The sequence below is a fragment of the Misgurnus anguillicaudatus genome, chromosome 5 (assembly GCF_027580225.2).
Source record: "Misgurnus anguillicaudatus chromosome 5, ASM2758022v2, whole genome shotgun sequence".
In the NCBI taxonomy this organism is placed as follows: Eukaryota; Metazoa; Chordata; class Actinopteri; order Cypriniformes; family Cobitidae; genus Misgurnus; species Misgurnus anguillicaudatus.
In genome coordinates, this window is record NC_073341.2 from 15432519 (window position 1) to 15460232 (window position 27714).

At 37.5% G+C, this 27714-nt stretch overlaps 2 protein-coding genes and 1 long non-coding RNA gene across 9 annotated transcripts in view; 1 reads left to right on the plus strand and 2 right to left on the minus strand.

Moving 5' to 3' along the window:
- Window positions 1-27714, minus strand: part of LOC129415004 (uncharacterized) — a 95561-nt gene that overhangs the window by 27567 nt on the left and 40280 nt on the right. Inside the window, exon 1 of one of the 2 annotated variants that reach the window (XM_073867618.1) lies at window positions 4125-6062. The exons of the other annotated variant lie outside the window; for it this stretch is intronic. The gene's annotated coding sequence lies outside the window, so the exon portion shown is untranslated. Of the gene's footprint in view, window positions 1-4124; window positions 6063-27714 lie in introns of those variants that run through there. 2 annotated transcript variants of the gene reach the window in all.
- The window catches only part of LOC129414596 (uncharacterized), a 79632-nt gene that overhangs the window by 11633 nt on the left and 40285 nt on the right, over window positions 1-27714 (minus strand). For 2 of the 6 annotated variants that reach the window (XM_073867623.1, XM_073867622.1), the window contains exons 2-3: window positions 11056-11126; window positions 8751-10763 (exon numbers count right to left, since the gene is read on the minus strand). In XM_073867623.1, coding sequence (XP_073723724.1) covers window positions 9589-10680 — 1092 coding nt within the window. In that variant the 5' untranslated portion in view covers window positions 10681-10763; window positions 11056-11126 and the 3' untranslated portion in view covers window positions 8751-9588. Of the gene's footprint in view, window positions 1-8750; window positions 10764-11055; window positions 11127-11380; window positions 11563-17090; window positions 17304-27714 lie in introns of those variants that run through there. The other 4 variants (XM_073867619.1, XM_073867620.1, XM_073867621.1 and 1 more) reach the window with 3 other exon arrangements.
- On the plus strand, window positions 17259-19959 carry LOC141363930 (uncharacterized). The gene is made up of 3 exons (XR_012369622.1): window positions 17259-17393; window positions 18679-18746; window positions 19167-19959. It is a non-coding gene; the product is annotated as an uncharacterized lncRNA (long non-coding RNA).

Consider the following 27714-nt stretch of genomic DNA (forward strand, 5'->3'; position numbering starts at 1 on the left):
CGCGCGGACCGTCCGCGTGCAGCCCAAAATTTGAGACCGCACGGACAGTGCGCGTACAGTCCGCGTACAACATCGCATGCGCGTGAAAATATTTAGACAGGACACTCCACTACAAACAATTATACAAAGGAAATAGACAGCATTTGCACACATACTATCGTTTTTCTTCTTTAATTTTATTTCATCCATAAACAGAAAGCTGTGGAGCATGTTTGTTACCATATTGTTTGATTCCTGTTCTTTGTTGTCTTCTTGTTTGTTCTAAACTGTGTTTGCAATGGTGGATCAGTTTCTTTTCTTCACCTATCCTAATGTTTTAATGTACTGTAAATGTCTCCAAATCAGTGCTGCGCTAGAGTAATAATTTGAATAGAGACGCGTTTAAAAAAAACAAGCAAACATAAATTCTCTCTGTTATTGACAGGGCACATATAAACAAAATTCTCTCCACAGTATTCTTTTTCTAATAAAAACATTTGTTTATGTCTGTATAGATTACAGTCAGATTAACCTACTGAAGTCTGTGTCATTAATGTTGATCAAACAACCCATGACAAAAAGACAAATAGCTCTAAAAAATAATAATATATTTAATTTATTGTGTTATGATTAATTTAATTTGGTTTCTGTACCTAATGCTAATTTCAGACCTTATTAATGTACAACTTTGTTCTCTTTTATAAATGTTTGCAATTTCTTTATTTTTTATTAGATTTTTCCCACCTGCTTTTTGCTGATCCGAAAAATAATCTGATCTGTGCCTCAAAACTGTAATGTGATCTGAACTGTGAGTTTTTTTATCCGTCACACACCCCTAGTAAAGTTAGCACACAGTGATAGCCATAAATGCAATTGTACTAATAATTGGCATAATCATTTATTTCGGTGTTTCGGTTTCGGTTTTTCGGCCTTGGTTTCCTTTTTTCGGTTTTCGGTTTCGGCCAAGAATTTTCATTTCGGTGCATCACTATAAAAAATATAACTGCAGTATTCTCAAATATCTTGATTGAAATTTACCAAAAATACTTTAAAGGGATAGTTCACCCAACATTGAAAATTCTGTCATCATTTACCAACCCTCATGTTGTCACAAACCTGCACAAACTTCCCTGCTCCGATGAACACAAAGGAATATATCTTGAGAAATGTAACTAAACCATTCGTGGACCCCATCCACCCCGACAGTATTATCTTTCCATGGAAGCGCATGGGGTCCACGAACGGCCAGGTTACAAACACCTCCCAAAATATCAGAAATATCAGAACAGAGAAATCTACACAGGCCCGCAACAACATGAGGGCGAGCAAACGACGACAGAACCTTCATTTCTGGGTGTTTTAATTTACTTTAGCTTAACAGATCAGTTAACGTTAGGGTGACCAGACGTCCCGAAAAATTCGGGACAGTCCCGAAATCTAAGCTGCTGTCCCGAATCCCGAATCCTGTTCGAATTGTCCCGAAAATCATACTGAAGCTAAATATTAATCCGAATCCCGCTTTAATTTCCCCGAAAATTATACTAAAGCAAAATCTTGAGTAGTAGTTGTCTGATAAAACATGAGCGAGGAGGTTAAATCATCCGGCAGCCAGCCCCCGCCGGCTGTCCATTGGCTGCAGCCAACCCCCGCCGTGTGCCCATTGGCTGCAGCCAGCCGCCGCCAGCTGCCCATTGGCTGCAGCCAGCCGCCGCCGGCTGCTCATTGGCTGCAGCATCTTGTTTTTATACTGTAGGCTCTCATTGTGCTGGCAGCAGTAAAAAACCTCCGCGAAATATGCTGACGTTGTATTGTTTCTTTTAATGTATCTTATCCATCTATATGCACAAAGACAATAGGACCTTTTGTTTTATAGAGTTGACTAAGAGAGCGAAAGTTGCAGCAACCGCGAGGACAGTTGAAAGTGCAGGCAGTGACAGTCAGTCGTGTGAAGGAGTCAGATTGGTCGAGGGCAGGCAAGGCACTTTGTTAAAAAAATACTTCTATACGTATTATATAAATGTATACGCATATGTACTTATATTAATAAAAATATGATTAGTTCAGTAACTTCAGTTTGAAATTTCTTATTTTTATTATAAAATAAAGAAAACTATTATTGTATGAATTATTATTGTATAAAGTATAAAATACTATACGTATTATATCAATTTATTTATATGCATATGTACTTATATTAATATGATTGATTCCGTTTGAAATTCATTGTGTTTTATTATTAAATAAAATTAATAAATAAAACTATTATTGGATGACCCCCCCCCCCCCGTTACGTCTGCCCCCCCCCGTCCCGAATTTCAGCCAATCTCATCTGGTCACCCTAGTTAACGTTAGCCGCCTAACTCTCTGTTTTTACAACAATCAAAAGCTTCTTACATCATATTCTCTTCCTTAAAAATATATTTTCGTTCTCACATATTTAAGTTACTGAGGTAGACTGAGGTAAAACAAAAATGTTAAATAAATACAATTTTATTTACTTTAAGTTAACAGATCAGTTTAGACGCCTAGCTTTTAACATCCTTCTTTTCATGAAAGTCACTAAAAATATATTTTCGTTCTTAAGTTAATAAATGTAGAGAAAAAAAAGAAATCACTATAATGGTAGATTTTGAGGTAGACTAAACCAGTGTTTCCCAATCCTGGTCCTAGAGGCCCCGAGCTCCCAGGAAGTTTTATATGTCTCCTTATTTAACACACCTGTCACTGTTTTTAATCTGTTTTTATAGGCGCATATTTCTAACGTGCTCATTAAATAACAAAAAAACATATTGAGCCATCGACTTTAGACCAGGTTTTTGTTGGTCAATGGCGTAGTCTATTTTAGTTGCCTCAAAATAGCAACGCCAACAATGCGCCTGAACACACCTCGTTTTCAGATCAGAACGACCATGGTTGCAAAAATGGGCGCAAATGCAATTGCTATATTTAAACAACGTGGTGCTAAACGTGAAAATGATAAATGCGCCGGGTTGAAACTAGCAAAATACACTTGCGTCGCGCATTGCGCCGAGTTTAGATGGTAGAGCCCCATGATTACCCGGAAACATCTCCTATTATGGAAGAGAACAAGATCATGCTCGCAACATTTGTGTCTTGGATCAGTTTTTCTTGTTTCTCCGCCATATGAGGCAGGGCCTTCTTTCCGCAGATTTAGCTGTAAGGTTTAAAGGTCCCGTTTTTCCTGATCCAATTTTTTATACTTTAGTTAGTGTGTAATGCTGCTGTTAGAGCATAAATAATACATGCAAAACTTAAAGCTCAAAATTCAATGCCAAGCGATATATTTTCTTTAACAGAATTCCCCTTTCAAAGCCTACAGTGATTGGACGGTTTGGACTACAGCTCTCTACTTCCCGGTTGATTGAAATCCAAAGAAGATGTTTTTTTTACTAACCTCCGGCCAGAGGAATAAGTCAGTCGCCAGCTAAGCTCAAATGGCTCTGGCTAAGCTAAGCTGCTGTTGAATCACAGCACACTAAACAAACTACACAATCAGAACTGGTACGTATTTCTGAAGTAGGGACTTCATAAAACAAGGAAGACATCAGCACTGTTAGGACAGTGAAAACAGCTCTATAGAGATAAGTAATTATGTGAAAAATACTGTGTTTTTTTACACACAAAACTTGAACACACGCTATATTGCACGTCATAAACACAATCGTAATTTAAAAACACAGGATAAACGGGACCTTTAATCTGTCAAAGGCAACAGTCAGTATGATATGCATAACATGGGCTACCGTCCAAACATGCATCTTTTCACTTCACAAGAGGTGGAAAGTTTGGACTCTCATTCTCACGGCACCCATTTACTGCAGAGGATCCAATTGTAAGCAATGTAATGATGAATTTCTCCAAACAGCCGTGTACAACTTCGCGACCGTCAGCGTTTGCAACAGAAGTGAAAACAACAAAATACGGACCGTGGATATTAAGTCATAACCCGCCATTGTTTACAAATACGACACTGAGCTCACTGGCCGCGCGCCACAGGTAACTTCCGCTTTTTCTCCGAGTTTACTGGTATTTTGATACTAATGTGTGAATGATGTCTTACTGGTAAAAAGATGGAACAGCACATTTTGTTTTACTGGTAAATTCATGGTAATAACAACAAGTACCTCCTCAGACAGCCTCACGTCCGCCTTCCGCCATGTTTGTTTTCACTCCGCACGTGAACAGTGAATTGGGCGCACACAAACTACGTCATCGTCGTCTTCTAGGGTTTAATGGCGGTTGGCAAACCAACTTAAAAGATGCATTCCCGCCACCTACTGAAAAGGAGCGTGAAGCGCATATTTTAAAGGAAGATTTAATACTCTGTCAAAAAAAAAAACATTATATTTAAGAGTTTACACAGAAGTTAATTTTACATCCCATTAAATAATCCTGTTTCCTTTAAAAATATAATTAACTTGTGGTATATTTTTGATTGCTTAGTTCTTTTCCCTAGGAGAACCTGAAGTGTCATCTCATTTATCTCAATATTTCTTAAAGCTTGTCTTAGCTTGGATGGCTCTCTTTCATAAGGTTCACATTCTATAAGCACATGTCCTACAGTTTCAGCTAACCCACATTTTTCACAATTTCCATTGTCATGTTTACAAATTCTTTGAAGACATTTATTTAATAAACAGTGTCCTAGACGCATTCTTGTGACTAAAACGTCCTCTTTCCTATTTCCGAATCTTCTTCTCACTGAACCAACTTCTCCTTGAATGGAGTAAAAATGTCTACCTTTTATTTCCTCATTCCATTCCTTCTGCCAAATTTCCTGTATTTGTTTCGCTATTATCACTTTAATTTCTGTCTTACTTAATGCCACTTCAATATCATTTTGTGGATGATTTAATGCCTGCTTGGCCAAATTGCCAGCTTCTTCATTTCCTTCCACCCCCATATGCGATGGAATCCATAAAAAATTTACCAATAATCCATACTGTCTTGATCTGTAAAGACTCTGCATTACTTCATAAATCATGTCTTGCCTTGCTCTGAATACAGAAATATAATCTGAGGTTCTTTTTGATATTTTGATATCATATAGATATACTGCTGTTTTTTCGAATTCCGGATCTTTTGAACCATATTTGTACTGCACTATAATACGTTTGGTCTATGTATTTCTGTATATCTAGACTATTAAACCCATCATTCTGCATTTCTTTAATGAATTGAGTGTCTGTTAAAGGCATTGGGAAAAGCCAAGGAGGGATTGCTGAACTACAGTGGGTGCAACATTTAATTCACTTAACCCCATTTTCCGAGCCTCCTCACTGGTCGTCCATACAAAACTTGATATCTTTTTAAGTCCATGTTCCCAACATTCCTGCAACACCTTTTTAATTGGATGACGATCCGAATGTCCCTTAATACTTTTCCAATATCTCATTTTAACTTAAGTCTACGAATTTTTGAGGCATTTCCTCATTTCTACTTGCACTGCCAGTATTGGAGAGCATCTAAAAGCTCCACAACAAATTCGCAAAGCTTGCGACTGAATTGCCTCTAGCTTTACAAGTTGGGCTTTAGATGCAGTGCAATACTGCTGTAATCTATTGCTGATCTAATTGTGGCACAATAAACTGTCTTAAGGGACTACGACATGCTTCCCAATCAACTCCTGCTAATGACCTCATGACATTTAAAGCTTTTTTGCATTTGTCAACAAGCTTCTGGATATGTAAATTCAGTCTATCCATACACCTAAAAACCGCACAACTGCTGTTTGCTTCACTTCTTGTCTATACAATTTAATGCTAACGGTAGGGTTAATTTTCTTTTTTGCAAAACAAATTACCTGTGTTTTGTCTACTGAAATCCGAAAACCCCATTAATTTGCCCAATCTTCTAATAGTTTAACAGCATTCTGCAAAAATCTTTCCACATATTTAACATAACGCCCTCTTTTCCACACCGCACCATCATCTGCATATAAAGATCTTATCATTTAATTAAAAGTCCCTCTTCCCAAATCATGTCATATGCCTTTTTGACATCCAAAAATACCCCAACTAATGCTTCCTTACCTGTGCTTTTCTTATTTCAGATTCTAAACAAAGAACTGAGTCCATTGTACAACCCCAAAACAGAAAAAGTTGGGACACAGTAGAAATTGTGAGTAAAAAAGGAATGGAATAACTTACAAATCTCATAAACTTATATTTTATTCACAGTAGAATATAGATAACATATCAAATGTTGAAATTAAGATATTTTGAAATGTCATGCCAAATATTGGCTCATTTTGGATTTCAGGGGAGCTACACATTCCAAAAAAAGTTGGGACAGGTAGCAATAAGAGGCCAGAAAATTTTAATGTACATATAAGGAACAGCTGGAGGAGGACCAATGTTTAGGAATAGGAATGTTGCCATTTCATCCGGACTAAAGAGGACAATGACAACCCAAGTTGTTATTAGCACTCATTTCAGAAACCTGCATCTCTGATGGTTTGGGGTTGCATGAGTACGTGTGGCATGGCCAGCTTACACATCTGGAAAGGCACCATCAATGCTGAAAGGTTTATCCAAGTTCTAGATACATATGATCCCATTCAGACGTCGTCTCTTTCAGGGAAGACCTTGCATTTTCCAACATGACAATGCCAGACCACATACTGACTCAAGACATCAAGACTGCATAGAAGAAGGATATAAGTACTGAAATGGCCAGCCTGCAGTCCAGATCTTTCATCCATAGAAAAGATTTGGTGCATCATAAAGAGGAAGATGCGACAAAGAAGACCTAAGACAGTTGAGCAACTAGAAGTCTGTATTAGACAAGAATAGGAAAACATTCCTATTCCTAAACATTGGTCCTCCTCCAGCTGTTCCTTATATGTACATTTAATTTTTCTGGCCTCTTATTGCTACCTGTCCCAACTTTTTTTGGAATGTGTAGCTCTCATGAAATCCAAAATGAACCAATATTTGGCATGACATTTCAAAATATCTTACTTTCAACATTTGATATGTTATCTATATTCTACTGTGAATAAAATATAAGTTTATGAGATTTGTAAATTATTCCATTCCTTTTTTACCCACAATTTCTACTGTGTCCCAACTTTTTCTGTTTTGGGGTTGTATTACGTTCTTCCCTAAATCCACTTTGGTAAGGTGATAAGATATTATCCCTTTCAATGGCATATACCAATCTAATCATAACCATACGCTCCATTAGTTTGCACAAATTTGACATTAAAGATATACATTTATAGTTACTTGGTTGTGAATGATCCTTCCCTGGTTTTGGAATTGGCACAATGACTCCATGCTTCCAATCTTTTGGTAATTTTTATTAAAAAGCCTCAAAATTGGTTCTAATGCTGTCTCTGATAAATGTTTAACCATCTCATAACAAAGTAAATTCTGAATCCAACGTATTTCCCGAAGGTCCTTTGAACTACGTCATCAACTAGACTTATCGTTATTATTGTGAGGCGGCAGTTCAAAGATCTTTATACCCAATAATTATTTGTAACCCCTTGTATTGTCAACATTAGTGAAAAGTATTATTTATTTCTTTATTTTTACCATTAGTGATTTATTTTCCATTCTTTTATTCATTTTATGTATTTATTTTCATTAATTATGTTATTTAATTCATTTTCTTGTATTTTCATATTTGAACTGTAAATGTTTATGGTGCAATGTGTCTGCCTTTGACAATTGTAGTTTATTTTTTTCTATTGCAGGCCTGTTTTGTATGTACATTTGAAATACCAATAAAAAAATTAAAAAACAAAAAAAATTGAGAGGCGACAGATTTTCTTCGTGAGAATTCGCCCATCCCTATTGTCCAAAAATATGAATATCTCCGCATTTACATAGACAACAAATTAGATTTTAGATCACATGTAAATTTCCGATTTATTTGAAATTCAATTTCTATTAAAGCGGCCAAAACATTCATGCATTCAATGATTCTATCCCATTTTACCTACACTGTAAAATACTTTGCTGCCTTACATTTTTTTGCTGAATCAACTGGATTTACAAGTCATTTCAACTTACTATTATTTATCTTGACTAGAGATGAGTTGTTATAACTACAGGTGAGTTGTTATAACTTATAAATTTAAATGGACTTTTCTCAACTATATTGTGACAACTAATTTCTGTTGATATGACTTTTAAATCTGAATTGATTTAACAAAAAAATTTAAGGCAGCAAAGTTTTTTTACAGTGTACTGTTTAACGAGCTGGTCCCAGTCAAACTCTACTACCCTGAAAGGACTACAATCTTTATATAAACAAACACTTAAGTACTTGATAAGAAACAAAACACTTTCACCATTGCGCCATTTAATCAAAATACGATATTTTAAGTTGGGAAAATCTAATAAAGTTTGTAAATTTCTGCCAGGTCTACAAAATTTTACATGACATGGCCCCGCCACCCATTCGTGATTTTATTAATCTTAGAACAACTAAACACAGAATTACTAGAGGAATATCAGTAGGTGACTGTATTATTCCACACAGAAAATGTGCTTTTAGTCAGTCTGCCTTTTCTGTTAGGGCTTCTCAGGAGTGGAACACCATTCCGTCAATAATTAGAGATATAAACATAGCCTCTTTCGATCACATCTAAAACGTTGGCTTATTAGTAATCAGACCTGTCAACACTAGAAGTTCTGCTGTTGCTCGTTTTTGTTACAGTCGTGAATGTTTTGTTTGATGTAAACTGCAACCTTGCAAATTATGTTAAAACTTCTTTTTTAGACTCATTTAACAAATGTTTTTATTATTTTTTTTATTTTAACTTGTTACACTAACAGTGCAAACATTTTTAAAAATGTACTTGCAATCAGGACTACAGATGAAAATTAGCCATTGGCTAACTCTGGCATGTTACTGGTGTACTGTTGTTAATATGCACTGTCCTGGTAAATAAATAAACAAAAAAAATTACTGGAGGAAAGACCATAAAATTGCTGTTCATAGTACAGTATGAAATGTACCGTAAATGCAGCCCAGTCTCACGAAATTTCGTTATATAGTCACGTATTGTTTGATTAGGGTTAGATTTACATAAAATGACATCCCTAACCAAACCCAACTCTAACCCTAACGCCAGGCGACATTTAAAAAAATAAATCAGAAAAATAGTATAAACCAATATATAAAGTGACATCAAATCTAACCCTAAACCGAAGCGACAATGGGTTAAAAATAGGAAAAAGCAGTTGAGTAACCAATACGTGATAATCACACGAAAACAGGAATTCGTTATACGATCACAAAAAAACGCGAAAATTTGTGATAATAGCACGAAAAAAGATTTTTAAAAAATACGTGACTATATCACGAAACTTTGTGAGACTGGGTAGCGTAAATGCATTTACAACAAGCTAAATTGCATCTGGGAGGGGGCCCGAGGACTGGAGTAGAGATGCATTGCACTAGAGATATTAATACAGTGTTTTACGGTTAATTTGCAGTATTTGACTATTTGATGTTAGTTACTATCATTTCACCAAGCATTTTTTACAGTATCACTCGTTCAATAGTGAATTTTCATGTGGTCCTTAGGATTTTCTTTTTGTTTAAAAATCCTTTTCATAGTAAGGACAATGTTTATGGACGCTCTTTAGTGTGATTCTTCATGTGAATCCTAAGACTAGCACTCCATGAGAAACTCTTGCCACACTGAAGACATATGTATGGACGCTCTCCAGTGTGAAGTCTCATGTGGCTGTCAAGACTTTCTTTGCGTTTGAAACTCTTTCCACACTGAAGACATGAGTATGGACGCTCTCCAGTGTGACATCTTATGTGGCTGTCAAGATTTGATTTCTGTTTATAACACTTTTCACAATGAGGACATGCGTATGGACGCTCTCCAGAGTGAACTCTCATGTGACTTTTAAGTGCCGATTTCTGTTTGAAACCCTTTTCACAATGAGGACATGTGTATGGACGCTCTCCAGAGTGAACTCTCATGTGCATATTAAGCTGTGACATGTCTATAAAACTCTTTCCACACTGAAGACATGTGTATGGACGCTCTCCAGAGTGAATTCTCATGTGCACATTAAGCTGTGATTTCTCTTTAAAACTCTTTCCACACTGAAGACATGAGTGTGGACAATCTCCAGTGTGAACTCTCATGTGGCTGTCAAGATTTGATTTCTGTGTGAAACTCTTTCCACACTCAAGACATGCATATGGATGCTCTCCAGTGTGAACTCTCATGTGCAGATTAAGCCCTGATTTCTTTATGAAACTCTTTCCACACTGAAGACATGTGAATGGACGCTCTCCAGTGTGAATTCTCATGTGGCTGTCAAGATATGATTTCTGTGCGAAACTCCTGTCACACTGAAGACATGTATATGGACGCTCTCCAGTGTGAATTCTCATGTGCATGTCAAGATTTTGTTTCTGTTTAAAACTCTTTCCACACTGAAGACATGTGTATGGATGCTCTCCAGTGTGAATTCTCATGTGCATTTTAAGATTTTGTTTCTCCGTGAAACTTTTTCCACACTGCAGACATGTGTATGGACGCTTTCTGGTTTGAATTCTCACGTGTTCCTCAGAATGTCTTTTAAGTGTAAAACTGTTCTCACAATGAGGTGAGGATTTGCCGGTTTTTGTACTTTTCTTGCTTTTTAGAAATAAATTATTTTCCATCTGCAAGCTACCGGTACTAGATGTTTCTCTCATTTTGAAATGATGAGGTGTCTGAGAGTAGTTTTTCTCCTCAACTTCATTCAGTTCATCACTTTCAACTTCCAGGTCCAATAAGTCTAAAATGAAACAAAAGAATTTGGTAATGATTTTTTCATTCTCATTCTCATGTTAATGTATCTGTATTGTTTTAATTGTTTCTGTACAGCGCTTTGAGATGTATACTTTAAAGGCGCTACAGAAAACAAAGTTTATTATTATTATTACCAATATCATAAACCATCAGGAAAACGCCACACCTCTACAAGTTAGATATGCTTTTTGCTATGATTCAAATCTGATGAACCGGCTGAAATTTTACCTTGATGCTCCTCACCAACCACAAATGCAGAAACACACATAGAGACTAACCTTTGTGTGTTCCTCTGTGTCGTCTTGTTTAATTCGGCATAGGTCTGGATCACTCAGGTCTTCAGTCTTCTCTTTAATCAAAACATTATTCAATACATTTTCACATTAACAACTCCAAGAAAATTCATCAAGTGCTCCAATATACAGAACAAATAATTATGATGTTAACAATTGTGTGTAGATTCAATATTATTTACATCCAATAAAGGAAAATGTTATTAAAATGTATATAATATTATTCAAGATAATTCAATTTGATTGAAATGCAATTCCCAGTGAGGAAGAATATAGAAAAATAAAAAATCAGCTTTATCAAGTCTATTACCTTGACTCTTCCAACAATCAATGTCAGTGTTCCAGTGAGACCAGGAGTCTTGTATTGTCTTCAGTAGTAGTCTTTATTGTAGATAGTGAAGTCTTTAAATCAGATCGTACTGCTACTGGTGCCGCAATCATCAAGTCTAACTGATGCTGGAACTACATTGCATTTATACACATTGAGCGGTCCTATAAAATGGAAACAAAGCACTTAACTTTAAACAAAACATTGAAAGACAGTAGCACTGTCCTGGAATTTCAACATTCCTCAATCACATTAATATAACTGTCCCATCCAGACCACTTCATTATCATAGAAATGGTTCACGCCTTGACATTTATCTGTGACTTAAACCCTTGGCTAAATCATAAGCAAATGGCCACCCACTCACAGCATTGGATGGGGCATCAATTAAATTCTGCTTTGTTTATCCTTAATGGCCCAATCCAAATGTATATCTTTTAGCATTTAATATAAAGATAGGGTAGAGAAGGTGAAATCAGATGATGTTAAATTGACTCTAATTTTATCGTTTCCTACACCAGTCACTGTTAAAGCATGTAAGTGTATTTTCAAGGTTCTTCCAACATAATCAACTGCATGAGATAAAACATCTTCAGTTGATTGTTTGCTGCTGTGCTTTGATACTCTGAGTTCACTTTAGCTATTGGATTTTGTCACTTTTTCATAAACTGCAGCATTTTAGGCAAATTCAATTATGCAGGTCGTGAGCGCTGACCACACGGATTTAGGAAATATTACTGTTATTGTGCCACAATTCAAAGTTTTGAAAGCATTTCAGTCAATGATGTGTTTTTAAAGCAAACATCTGCAGTAAGTTCATAAAGATATCTATTCAAACATTTCCTTCGAGTTTTTGGAGATGGGAGCTCCAGATAATCAGCCTGCGCACAGCGCTTATATACCGGACAACGGTGCCTCATCTCGGCCAGTCTTGCTGAAAATCATCGCTGGCTGTGACGTCAGTTTTTTAAACTGTGGATAAAATTCATTTCGGGTGAATTTAACAGGCGATCTTTGGTCTTATAAGTCTATAAGCAGTGTTTCATTGTATAATTCCCTTGTAATTTGTAAATATTAATTACAGTAAGGATTAATATGAACTGGGTTTGGACGTAACTTCAGCTGTTTGAAAAGTACTTGTGGCCTCGCCAGTTCCTCAATACGAAGGTTGCAACCTTAGGAGGTCGCATTTCTAGGATACGGACTACCGGCACAACCGGGAACTTGACTGTAAATTTCGTCACCGCCCCTTTTTGGGGGATAAAAAAGCAGCCCTTCCATTGGCTTCCATTCAAAATAGCGGAACAAAGCAACGTTTTTACACAGCCGGCAGGCGTAAATAACTTATGAAATCACTCAGATTAAACATGTTGAGTATTTATCTGTCCACCCTGCCTGCCATAGAGCCCGAAAGATACATTAACACATTTAATTTGGTCAAAATAAAAGCATGTCCCTTTCATTCTGACAGCGTCAAATTTGTGTAACAACGCCATCCAGTGATTGCTAGAAATATCGCTAAGCCAGTTAATTGTATGACTCGACGGAAAAGTGCACTCATTACTCTAAATATAAAGACATAATAAATAAATACTAAGTAACTTTCAAATACGAAGTAAAATCATTCACTTGCTTCCCTGTTGACTCGATGAGGTACGAGTAAATGTCTGGGTAAGACACCTCTGGCCAATAGGTAGCGTTGTTACACAAATTTGATGCTGGGAGAATGAAAGAGACATGTTTTTATATTGACCAAATTAAATATGTTAATGTATCTTTCGCGCTCTATGGCAGGCAGGGTGGACAGATAACATGTTTAATCTGAGGCTATGTCCACACGAAGCCGGTGCATTCCCTATCCGATCATTTTTTCTCCTTGCTCTAAAAAAAATAATCCGTAAACACGAAACCACTGAAACCGACTGAAAGCGGTGTAGTATATTTGCCGGACCAGTATGGGGCGCTGTAATTCTGCCACAGATATACACTATACACGGAGAAGAAGACTTTGAGCATGCGCATAAACAACGTATGGTGTTGTCCATTATCGCTTGTTGCTCACCACAATTGCATAGAAGCAATAGATTTTGCTGTAATAAAGCTAGTAGGCTTTAGTAGCTTCTATAGGATGAACACAATCACGTAGTCCACCGTTATTGTTGTTGCTGTTACGTGTGACGCTTCCGACACGTGATGTGATGACGTTTTCGCTTGACAAAATATACGGATTGGCTGTACAGACAAAACCGCAAGGGTGTCGGTTTCAGATTTATCCACTTTAGGACCCGGTTTCAAAAAATAGCGGATTCAGTCTCCCAAAACGCCGGATCCGTGTGGATGAAACGCCAACAGAGGCGCGGGAAGATATTTTCGGTAGGGGGTGCGGATGCGGCGGCGGCGGGGGGGGGGAGGTATAGTTATAGAATTCTAATTCTAAAATTCTATTTTCTGCTACTATCCTCTGGCCGGGCCGGGCCGTTGATTAAGCATATTTTTTAATCATTACTTTATTAGCCTCATTGGGTGAGGAGAAAATATGCCATATTATCAGAAATATTATATCATCATCTAAATCATCTTCATCTAAATAAATAAATAATCAGATATTCGTTTAAATTTTCAAATAACAGTATGCTCTATTAAAAATCAGTTTTGACTTTTTAAACAATAATGTAATTAGAAAGATTTAATTCAAATGTTATTTGCTTACTTTATTTTTATGTTAATTGCAATTCATGTCATAGTAATCTTCAGTTTAAATTTTGCTTTTAAAATTTTACATTTTCATATTTTTATCTATTTACTTATTTATTATATATTTACCTAGATTGACAATAAAGCTTGCTTCGACTAGAAGTAATTAAAAGATCATTTACCGGAGTCACACGGAGATACGGAGTTATTAACGAATATTTTATTGCCAGAGTGCAGCATTTTATCAAGGTTTTCTGGTCTAATTAAATAAAACGGAAAAACACTAAAAGGGTAATTTTTACAGTTTGGTTAAAAGAATTTTGATATTAGCAGCGTTTTTAAGATTTTAAACTAATTCCAAAACAGCTCGCGTTTCTAAATAAGGCTTGCGCCGAACATTTCATTTTATAGATTGCACTCATTCTCTTCACACACATATTATTCGTGCTTTAAGGGGTTTATAATTTAGAGCTGTTCCAGTAAACACGTGATTATGTCTGGCCGAATATTTTCTCTGTTATTCGAATGAATCCGTTATTCGTTTTGAAGCTATTATCCGTGCCCTTCCGAATAACGTATTCGGCTTCGGGCACATCCCTGTTATAGACTTTATTTAGGCCAAAGTAACAATGTGTCCAAAAAGTTACACAAGTTACAAAATGCAACACGAGTCATGTGCGGAGTCTCCTCTGGCACCCATCACGCACTGGGTCTGCTATTCTGTATGATGTAGCTTAAGTGCAACATGGAGTTTCCAGCAAACCAGTTATACATTCTCACTCGTGCCAGTAGCCTACGCCTTCTTTGTTTTCCTTTGTAATATGTATACATTTTAACATAGAAACTTTATTGACATCACTCGAGTTAAGGCGATTTAGTGGACCTTTCAATTCACGGGTTTCATTTAATTCTATTTTTTAAACGTATACGTAATATTTTTGTCTTAAGTTTTGTTTCAGTTTGCCTCCTGCACTGCGGTGTAAAAATAAGATATTTTTAGACTTTAAAATTCAAACATCATATCCTAAATTGTTGGAATATATTCCATATGTATTAATTTGGATTTATAGATGTTTAACATTAAAATCGATGCATGGGAATAATTTATATTAATTTTTAAAATACCCACCACTTTTAAATCCGCATGTTCCTTATTGTACATTGAGGCTTTACAATTTAGTTCCTTTCATGTCGTTTTAATAATTTACTTCAATCTTTTTTACTTTAAATGTTTAATTTAAATGTTTTTTTTACATTTACATGTGCGTTAAGCACAATTTGGCTATATTTTAAAATAGTTTTTGAAAAGATTACCTTTTTCTGATATGTGGGTCATTTGGACAAATAATGCTAGTCCTTGGGACTTTTGGGCTGTGTTTTTGAAAAAAAATCTTCTGAGACATTGCGAAGCTGACAGATAGGCTACAGATAGCCTAGTGATTCGTTCTATGTGGCTGTGAGTGTGCGTGCTTGTGTGTTATGCTTACGCAGCTTATTCTTGAATCGCATTCACGTTGTCAAAACAAATCTGATTGGCTAATACACACTGAAATAAATTAAATCATTTTAAAATTACTAAATTAATCATTCTCTCTTCATCACACAGCCCAAACATGATTACATACAAAATGTATTGGAACAGTAACAAACAACAATCAGAGACATTTATAAGCTATCATTTTATGGTCATTGCAGTTTTAAATCTTTGCCACCAGGGGGTGCTGCAGCACCTGCAGCACCCCTACTTCCCGCGCCCATGAACGCCAATACGATAACAAATTTATACGTATGCAGTGATACGCGTCTCCGTGTGGACAGCCCCTGAGTGATTTCATAAGGTATTTACGCCTGCCGGCTGTGTACGAAGGTTGCTTTGTTCCGCTATTTTGAATGGAAGCCAATGGAAGTTCTAGTCTGATTTCCCCCAAAAGTGGGCGTGAACCTGTCCAGAGACATTCTATGACGTTGCGCCGGTTGTGCGTATGCATTCCTCATCAAGACTGTCTTATTTCAGAATATAAACAAGTTGACTTTTATTCTTATTTAATCGTAAATTGTTGTAATATGCATATGACTTGCGAACTGTGACGATATCATCAAAAAAAAAATAATTATATATATATCTGTGAAAATGTATTTGTGCTCATTCTTTGTACTAAAACATATGTCAATATGCTATGGATACGGATCAAGAATTCCAAGATGGCACAGCCTTTTTTACCTATATATTGGCTGTTTACACTTGGTATTAAGATGTGTTTTCATCGATCGGATCACAAGTGGACGAGAGAGACACATTACGTTTACACCTGGTATTTAAATCCGTCTCTTTTGTCCACTTTCGACGCTTCTGTGCTGAATACGATGAGGGGGTGGTCTGTGACGGTGGGCGAGTCTCTCTGCTGTCATTCAAACCCGGGCGGGAGTAATTATGAGTTTATATGAACGCAAACTAATTATGTCGGAGTGCACTGCTTGTTTAGCAAGTAAACATGCTGCACAGTGTTTTGTACATGAGTATGTAAGAGCTTTCTTTGAATTTTCAGCGCAATTGATGAAGGATCGCGCAACTTTCACACGCTTTCAAAACGAAACTACGGAGATCAGCCGCTTAGTTTTATCAATGAAAGGTTAAAAATAGCGCTGTTCAACAAATGTTCACGCCAGAAGTCAAAAAATACGTAAAACTTGTATTTAATACCTCAGATTAGATAAATGGGCGGAGAGAAGGCGGTCGTGTGTGGCTGTTCGAACGCATTCAACCACATGTGCGTTCCGCAACTCCAAAGCAATCCGATCGAAAGTGGTTTCGACCACCTCTGGATGTGGTTGAAAGTGGTCGAAAGTGGACGAGCTCAAAACGTTTTGAACACCGTTTACACCTGGCATTAACGTCGTCCACTTGTGATCCGATCGACGAAAACACATGTTAATGCCAAGTGTAAACAGCCTGATGACGAGGCAAGATGGCCGCAGCGGTTGTGTTGCTGTTGAGTACCTCGTGGTCGTGGAGCTCGACTCCCGCGGCGATTTTTTTGTTTATCCTCGGCCAGAGTCCTATTAGTTTATCCAAATGGATACAATGTCACCGTTCGTCTGGAACACGGAAAGGAATTATATTATCACCGTCGTTGTGTGTCTAGCGGATTGTCGTTGAGACGCTGCGGGGAGAGAAACCCAACACTAGTCAGAGTGAGTAGTTCCAAAACCCGAAGTGGACTGACGGAGCGGAATTCTACAGCTGAGTGCTAACGTACCCGAATCCATACAAAAGGTGGCGTGGACTTAGGAAAAACGAGTCGTGACTCGTGAGTACATTAATCCTGTTGCAGAGAGCATTTATTTTTTGCTCACCTATTGACTGTGTGAACTATTATTGCTGCAACGCATTGTAAACTGATTTATTACTGTCTCATTTGGTACATTGTGGGCTTCATTTGTGACCAAACACTTCTGTGTGTGTGTGTGTGTGTGTGTGTGTGTGTGTGTGTGTGTGTGTGTGTGTGTGTGTGTGTGTGTGTGTGTGTGTGTGTGTGTTGTTCTTGATGTTGATCTGTTTTTTTTGTTTGTTTTTTTCTAACTTCTAATGGAAAATCAATGTTAAAACCTTTTTGAAAATGTATTGAGTTTAAAGGTTAATGTGTCTTGGATTGAATGGTTGTGTTCTATTTTGGAGTGATTAATACTGGTGATATTGCATTAGCAAAATCCTTTCTCACAAAGTTAGGGGGTTTTGTGTACGTCTACACAGACACAGAATACACACGATCCTTGTACGTTTTCTCGAACTAAAATTTAATTTATGACAGTAAACCTGTCTGGCACCCCAGCAAATAATCTAACAAAAAGCGTGGGAAAACGTTACAGAATGTAATACTTAGTTAACTTAAACATGCAGTCTGCATATCCACAAAGTATTCAATTAAAATGGTAATGTAAAACTGTAAATTAATTGTGGGCTCCATTGCGAAGCCCTGTGTTGAATTTTTGCGGAAAACATGAACCATTGCTGACTGAATTATTTGACAAAGGCGTCTTACTGTAGTTTTCTGCTGCCCACCGAAACTTGAAGCAAAACTGAGGGAAAATGTAACATTATTCATTTAATTCCACAAAAGGCGAGGAAGATATTAAATGTATAAGTTAGCGTTTTAAAATGTTTAAGCTTTCTACATAATGTAAAATTAACATTATTATGGTAACACTTTACAATAAGGTTCATTAGTTAACATTAGTTAGCTACATTAGTTAACATGAACTGATAATGAACTGCACTTATACAGCATTTATTAATCTTTGTTAATGTTCATTTTAACAATTACTAATACTTTATTAAAATCTTGTTAACATTAGTTAATGGACTCTAAACTAACATGAACAAACAATTAAAGCTAAAACTAACATTAACAAAGATGAATAAATACTGTAACAAATGTATTGCTCATGGTTTGTTCAAGTTAGTTAATACATTAACTAATGTTAACTAATGAACCTTATTGTAAAGTGTTACCATTATTATTATTGTTATTATTATTATTATTATTATTACTTTTGCGACCTATTAACTAAATTGTGTGTTCATGAAGGCCTGTACTGCAGTTTCCTGCAGACAACATGAAACATTGCTGAGGGAGAACTTTATTCACGACAAAAGGTGAGGAATATTATTAAATAAATATATTGTATATATTATATTGTGTATATAGTGAATGTGTTTTTATACACGCATGAGAGTAACTTGGTTGACAAATAAATATGTGACTGTATCCTATGGTGTGACTGTAACAGAAAAAATGTAGGGAAAAGATTTGCCCTAATTATAAATATAGATATATAATATAGATTATATATCTTTTTTGATATTATTTGTAATTCCAATGAGATTTATTATCAGTTTTCGAAATCACTGCACATTTCAAACACACCTAATAAGCCACAAACTCAGACATTGCACATATCTTCCAGTTTTCTTCAAAACATTTTAATATACAAGTTTAATGTGTGGATTATTTCAATCTTCAAGCTGTATAAATATATAAAGGTTTTAAGACATATTTGCTGTTTAATGTTGCAGGATAAAGATGAAGAGACAGGACTTGGGCAGCTTGTGATGGCTGTAATTGTAAAGAATGGATCTTCTAGGAGTGGAAGCCCAAAGGATGCTGGAATTGTTATCGAGGCCTTAAAGGTGTTCCCAGGGCATGCATTATCCTCATTGGATTGGATCTACACTGAAAAAAAATGATTCATTGAATTAAAAAACATTTTTTAAGGTAAGTGGTTGCAATCAATTTATTTAAGCTACATTTAAACAAAAGTTTTATATTTTATTTTACGTTACTAATCTTTTTTGATTAAATGTAGCTTAAATAAATTGATTGCAAGTGCAACCACTTACCTTAAAAAATTTGATTAAATTCAATGAATAATTTTTTTCATTGTGTGCATTGAATCTCCAGTATCCCAGGCATCTTTTTAGGTGTTTCAGAAACTTGAGCTGGATTCTTCAAAGTTTATAAACAGATTACAGTAGTACAGTAAGTCTAAACTGCTGTCTAATGTTCTGGGTGTGAATCAATGTAGCAGAACACAAACATGGAACCTTTCGTAGTCGGGAAATGTGGAAGGTTTTCTTTAAAGAATATAAAATACTTTTTGAAGTTTACACACTGTTACAAATACACCATTAAAATGAGATGCTTTCCCGCTCTTTTGACTGCAATAAAATAAGAATTGATTCATCTTTGTCTGTCATTCTGAAATCAGATATAATACTCATAAATAATAATATTAATGGCAATATTTTAAATCATGATGTTAAAAATAAATAGTATAATTGAATAGTTTTTTTCATTGTATAGTGCTAGGTCTTTGTCCTGTAAACCCAATATTTTTGTTTAAATTAATTTTTATTTGAAAATTGCAGTTTACCTTTTTGAATTGGTTAGAATGGTTACTATTGAGTAATTGTACCTCAATTTTTATTTGTTGAATTTAAAGGACAAGTTCATTATTTTACACTTAAAGCCTTTTTTTAAGATTGTTTATGATGAATTGGAACGGTTTTGACTGAGGTTTGGACGTGTGATGCTGGCCCGAGAATTTTCGGGGTGTTTGTTGCATCGCCTCCCACCTCTGCAGCGGGTGCATGGGTGCACTGGAGCAATCCTTTCTGGAATGCATTGAACTTTCGTTTACAAAGACGTGAAACTCACCGAGTGGTCAGGGGTGTTGACTGATATGCTCACACAAAAATTGCTTCAAAAGATGCTTTCCAACAGGTGTTTTAGCATTCGTTGTAAACTTGTGGACCTATTTTTCCAAACGCCTCACACCCGTATATTCTTCCGTTGAGAGCTTGAATAATAGACACTCCAGCCCAGTTGGTGGCGATAATCCACCTTTGCCAATTGCAGGAATACAAACGACGTTCCCGGCCGATGAGTAATACCGTACCTCACAGCACATCTAATACAAGTCAATGAAGTAGGACAAAAACTACGATAAAACCTGTTGGAAAGCATCCTTTGCAGCGATTTTTGTATCAGCATATCAGTGAACACCCCTGACCACTTGATGAGTTTCACGTCTTTGTAAACGAAAGTTTAATGCATTTTAGGAAGGATTGTTCCAGTGCACCTATGCGGCCATTGAAGAGCTGGAAGGTGAAGGAACAAACACACGAAAATTCTCGGGCCAGCATCATATGTCCAAATTTCAGTCAAAACCGTAATGTAATTAATGATATTGCTTGTAATCTGTTGCCACAATTTTATTGAGTAGATATGGAATATTATTTTTACAGTGTAGGTTTCGCAGACAGTAGGTTATTCCGGGACTAGGCCTTATTTATATTTGGTAATTTAAGAAGTTTTTACAAAGATACCTTACAAAAACACTACAGGTGTGCATCTTAAGAGAAAACAATGTCACTGGTAAATGTTCAAATTAAACAGGACCAGCAGCATAAACATGCATTTCAGTCTAAGACTATACTGTAAGTGTTGTGTATGTAGTAGAAACAAAGCAGTCACAGCCCATGTTATCTATGGCTGCGTCCGAAAACTCTAAAGGAGGCAGCTTTCCAAGGCAGGAAGGCATCAAGGCATGTCCTTATTCAATGTTAGGTTTACTTCCTTTACTCAACGGCTGAATCCCAAACCGCCTACTTCCATACTATATAGTATGTAAAAAGTGCTATTTTGCGTACTATATAGTATGGAGGTGGGCGGTTTGGGATTCAGCCAACTTCTTCACACACGGTTCTCTTCATTTCCTCCATACATACGTATTCTGTTGAATAACATGGGTGCATAGCGCCACTAACTGGGCAGGAGGTGTATTGCACTATACCATATATTTCTCTCTTGTAAGAAATAAAACTCTGTACTGTAGCACCAGAATGTCAGTACTTCATGAACAATATATGTAAACTGAAACAACAAAAATTAAAAAAAATTATAATCTCACATGTAATCACATGGCAAGTAAGTATGTAACAAAATCTGTAGAAATGTAAGTCATAATATCACTAATGACCTAAACGTGGAAGAACAGAATCCATAGGTATGTAAAATCTAGACTAGCATGTACACAGAAAGTCTAATCATTAAGTCACAATTCAATCTTACAACAAAATAGACTACTAAGTGAACTGTAGATACAATCTTCAGGGAACAGAGACAAAATAAACATGCTCACATCGCTTTTTCTGTTTTGTTCTTTTTTTTAAATCACATAGTCTCTGGCATGTCGCATCCTTGGGACTCTTGGAGAGAGGGGAAGGGATTGTACAATTTCAGGTGGTTCAGAGATGCTTGGCAGCAAACAAGCATCATCAGGCTGTGATGTAGAAACACTTGAATTGGTGGGGGGTGTAGGTGCAAGGTGGATGGCATTCCACACTTTTCCATCGGATAACAGGTAAGTGGCAAGACTTTTCTAGACTACCACTTTAAAAGGTTGGGTGAACGTAGAACATCCTTTCACAATTAATCCAGGCTTGCTGACACGTACAGAAGATCTAACTTGGAAAGTGGATGGTTTTGCCCTACGTCCTTGTCTGTATACCGTTTTGTTTTCTGTTGCTTCATCTGGATGTTTTGTTTAAGTTTGTATGCTCTGTAAGAGGCAATGTGGAGTGGAGACCTCTGATATGCAGCTTTGTATTGAGTGGTCTACCATGCAGCAGCTCGGCAGGAGACACTGAGGTCATGGCATGGGGAGTGGCTCTGTATGTGTGTAAAAACTCAGTGACAAAGGCTTTCAAAGGTTTAATTTCGATGTTGGCAGTCTGTAAGCAGTCCTTAAATACTCTGTTAAAGCCTTCTATTTCCCCATTTCTTGTGCGTAATACACAGAGCTGCGGCAAAGCCTGATATCTTTGTCAGCAAAGAAGGATTCAAACTGAGCTGAAACAAACTGAGGGCAATTGTCAGTGACCAGTTCGAGTGGATTTCCTTCTCTACTAAACACAGTGGCAAGAAAGTTTATAACAGTCATAGAGGTAATACCTGAGCTGAAGGCAATCTCAGGCCATCAGTTATAGTAGTCAATGAGAGTTATTGCAAAACGGCAGTCAGGAGGTGCAGTTTGAATAGGTCCCACGATATCCACAGCTACCTTTTCCCAGGCTGCAGTTGGAGTAGGCACAGGTTGTAGCAGGGGAGCACGGGTGATGGCAGTTTTGTCTTGCTGCAGGCAGGTAGAGCATGACTTAATGGCAGACTCAACCTGTTAATCTATGCCAAGCCACCAATACAAGTCTCATAGTCTTTGTTTTGTGTGAACAATCCCTTGGTGTGTGTCATGAGCTAACTGAATGAGCTTTGATTGCAGAGCTTGTGGTACAATCACAGCGATGAGTGCCGAGAATTATGTAACGTTCCTGCACAGCCAGTTCATTCTGTATACGAAAGTAAGGTGTGATGACAGGGTCTAGGTTTTTTTGCACTCCCAGTCCATCTTTTAGAAATGTAGAATCTCATCTTCTGTAGCACAGGGCATGCATCACAGGCTCTTGAGAGCTCTTCAGCAGTGACAGCTGCAAAGTCAGCTGACTCAACAGCCACAATTTCCAGCTCAGGATCTTGATGTTCTTCTGTAATGGGAAGAGGCAGACATTACAAGCAATTGGCTGTAACATTCTCTTGCCCTGGTTTGTATTCAATGTTATAGTTAAAACACAACAGGCTAGCAGCAGACCATCGGACTATTCTCATGCCTGCACGTCCAGGGCCTTTGGTAAGGTAGTCAGTGGGCCGTGGTCCGTTATTAAAGTAAAGTGACAACCCCACAAGTAAGTGTGCCACTTTTCAGTTGCCCAGACACGTGCTAAAGCCTCTTTTTCAATTGTAGAGTATGTGAGTTCGCACTCGGTTAGTGCTCTAGAAGCGAATGCAACTGTCTGGCCCTGGATCTGTGTCAGCACAGCGCCAATGCCGTAATCTGACACTTCAGTGGTGACGACTGCTGGAAAGGAAGGGTTGAACAAGGCAAGAGCAGGGCTTGTAGCTATTATGTCTTTAAGTTTTCCTGAGCCTCCTCAGTCCAATGTAAACCAGTAGACTTTCGAAGTAGAGCACGAAGAGGTTCTACAATTGAGGCGTAAGTGGGAATGAACTTTGAATTTCACGCAGTCAGGCCAAGAAAAGAAGTAGTGACTGAGCGTCGTGAGGAGGTTTTTATTAAGCTTTATTAAGCTTCGCTTAGTCAGAGCCATTTAAGCTTAGCTGGTGGCTGATGTATTCCTGTGTGCGGACATTAGTCAAGCTCTTTTACAGGGTTCGTGCGTGAAGTCAAGACCGATGTAAAAACATTGTGCTTGACACTTTGGTTTGGCTTGCATTTTAGACTTGTAAGACTCCTAAAACAGAAAAATGTGACACTGTTGATGGGCACTAAATACATGTTATAGATGTTATAAATGTAAAACAAATAAGCATTACACTACCAAACCAGTAACACATTGTTAATACATTTTAACCGGTTACCCTACTTTTGAAAAAAAAATAAATGTCTTAACCAAACTCAGAAAGAGCTCATGAAAACCTTGCACGTTTGGTCTCATTTAAAGCACTTGTAAAGTTCAAATGAATTGATTCCACGATGACAAAAAGTGTGTTATTTCTTATTTAAATGTTTTCAAATGTTCTTAATCATGACATGAGAATTTATTTAGAGAAAAAAACAAAATGATAGTATTTGTTTATTCACCTCTTTTAAGCATCAATTCAGTGTATTGTCTCTGTTTTTTGTGGCTCTGCCCCATTCAAGTTTCAGCGTCCTGGCACACATTGACCTAAAGCCAGGTTATGGTCCTCTAATTATTATTCTTTTGTCTTTATAAAAAAAACTGAAAGAGTTTCTATTCAGTGTTTTAATCCCCAATTTCTTTGGTCAAATGTCTCACTTCACCTTCTTTGACTTTTGCCCTGTCCCAAATGTGAACTTTCCGTCTCGTGGCCTTAAATTGCGCGTGCTCGCTTAGTCTATGAGTCCGTAGGGTATCCCATCTATCATTTTTACGCTTTGAAGTGTGCTCATCAGCGCCTTCTTTGCCCCCTTGATGCAGTCTTCAGCGAAGCCTGCACTGCATCAGGCTTCGCGCACTTTACCAAACCAGAAGTCCTTGTGAAAGAGCCAGATCCAACAACGGACCAATCCAACAACGGAAGGGAGGAGTTTACACTGACGGGCAACTTTTCTTTGTAAGGAATGCTCAGAAACACTGGGATCCATTTTGCGGTGTTTATTAAAACAAACCAATCAGGCAAACAAACCCAAGACGTGAGGCAGAAGAGTAGTCAGAGTTCAGGCAGGCAGATCAAAACACAGATAGGCAGTCCAATCCAGGAAAACAAAACAAAGGGCAGATAAAAGGAATAAACAGGCAGATGATCACAACAACAGGCAGTCAGAAAAACACTCAGAAAACGCTCGGTATGCAGGTAAAACTGGCAATACTTCGCGCTAGCACTAGGCTAGCTTGAATCTTAAATAAGGCCAAACAGGAAACAAGCAGAGAAGCAGAGGGCGGCGCCAAGTCAGTACTCCGGCGAGGGCTCCCTCTGGCGGTGTGGCGGTATGGACGTTACACTCCTGCTATTTCCGGCGTGACGCTCGAGTCTGTCCCAACATACGACCCCGATGCACCCACGTGGACTCCCATCAAGGCTCCATATAAGTCTGCACTACATGATGTCATCAAAGTGTGGACTCTGAGGAGGACCACAGGTCTGGAGTGTGCCATTTGGGACAGGGTCCTAGTGTCAAAAACATTTCAATGAGCTTTACATTAACATTTAGTCATTTAGCAGACACTTTTGTCCAAAGCGACTTACAAATGAGGTAAACAATAGAAGCAATTATAGCAACACAAGAACAGCAATACATAAGTGTACTGGAAATAGTCCCATCAAGTCCCACACAGTATACATAGACGATGATTGGTTAGTATTTTTTTTAAGAAATGTACAGATAAAGAGAAAGGGAAAAATAGAGAAAGATAGTAAGTTCTTTATTAGCAAGTGAGGTAATGGCGGAAGAGATGGGTTTTTTTTGCAAGCTGCTATAGGAAGCCAGTGTAACTTGACAGAGAAAGAAGTGACGTGCGCCCTCTTTGGCTCATTGAAGACCACTCTTGTCGCTGCGTTCTGAATCATCTGTAGGGGTTTGGTCGTGCAGGCTGGAAGCCCAGCCAGTAGCGCATTGCAGTAGTCCAGCCTGGACAGGACAGTAGCTTGGACTAGGACCTGCATTACCATTGAGTTATTCCTAAAACCTAAACTGTAACATTTGCTGAAGTTATGCAGCTGTTTGCCAGTAACTTACTGTTGATTTAAAGTTATTTACTAGCAACAGTTTGTTCAAAGCTAAATGCACCTTAAACAAGTCTTTGTCTTTACTGAATAAAACTATCAACTTAACCAAGTTGTTAATTGTTATGTAATTGTACTGTGTGTGGGCAGTCAAAGTGAGATTTAAGATTAAAAAATCTGTAAAAAAAAAGCAGTTCCACATAACTGTATATACATTGTTCATATCTTTATGTACATTACTTTAACAATACATAAACAGAACAAAATAAATCCCTGAAAATTGACTCTGTCTATACACTGTAAAGAATTTCTGTAGAAATTACAGTATTACTGGGTATTACTAGCAAATAGCTGCCAGTATCTTACTGTAGATTTTACATTTATGTTATTTACTGGCAACAGTTTGTTCAAAGTTAAATGAACATGAAACATTTTCAGTCTTTATCTTCTACAGTAACTTACTGGCAACCAGCTGCATAATTACAGCAAATTTTTACAGTGTTATTATTTCCAGTCCTGGACGAGCCTGTGGTCTCCCTTCACCTGTTCACCAGCTCCGTGTACCACCAACCAAAAGTCCTTGCTTGTTTGCACATTTTATCAATGGGCTACAGTTATTAGAAGTTATTGTTTTGTTTATAACTCCTGAATATAACATTTTTTGCAGGGCTCGCAAAATCGCTAGCCTGACGTCCCGGGGCTATTGTTAATTCGAGCTACCACCAAAATCAATGTATCTCTGCCCTGCCCGTCGGGCTATCTTAGGGAGGAAAAAATATTTGGATGGTTTTTCATTCTCTCAGATTTAGTTAGGAAATGATATTGTATGTAATTTGTGCGTCGTCTTGTCAGTGATTTATTGTCCTCACGTAACAAGTGAAACTGTCAGGAAATGAAGTGACACATAATTAAACCCATCATTCTTTAGTGTGCACGTCTGATATGCGCGCTCATCTGCACGCGCTTCTCCCCGCTCTTCATGAGTACCTGCTTGCTATTGTGCTCAGCAAAAAGCATGAACTCAAGTCATTTAAAAAATAAAGTACACTGTAAAAAAATTTAGTGAGTCTTAGTGATGGACTGTTAATTGCTATATGTTTAAAAGGTTTGCCAGACTCATTTAAACCGTTCGCCATTCATGTCACACAAAGTGATGAAAACATGATGTTCTCAGATTTCAAGACTAAGTTGAGAAGTTTTGAAAGTACAGAAAAGTTTCACACCAGCACGAGTGATGATAAAGTGATGAAAGTGTGTGCCTCAGCACCGGAATGGATGGGGAGAGAACAACTCACAGACTCGGACATTACGTGCTATACCTGTGGTCGGAAGGGACATAAGGCTCGTGCTTGCCTGACCCCAAATCGCAAAAGACTCTGGTGTAGTTACTGTAAAAGCTCAACGCACAGAGATAAAAATTGCAGACATAAAAGAGACAATGTAAAACAAGCGATTGATAATGAAGAGAACGATGCACACACATTTGTTTTTAAAACGAGTGAGTGTCATTTCTACAATGTGCGACAAAAGGGACTTATGGTTGACACTGGTGCGACATCGAACATTATTACAGACATCGGGAAATTCAAAAAGTTTGACAACAAATTTCAGCCGGAGAAACACTACATTGAGTTGGCTAACAGGACCAGAGCGAGCAGAGTGGCGTTAAAAAGAGGTGACGCGGAAGTGTGTCTGGTCAACAGCGAGGGACGACAGGTGAATGCGACGCTGAAAGGCGCCTTGTACATTCCATCATACCCCCAGGATATCTTTTCTGTTAAAGCAGCAACGACAAACGGAGCT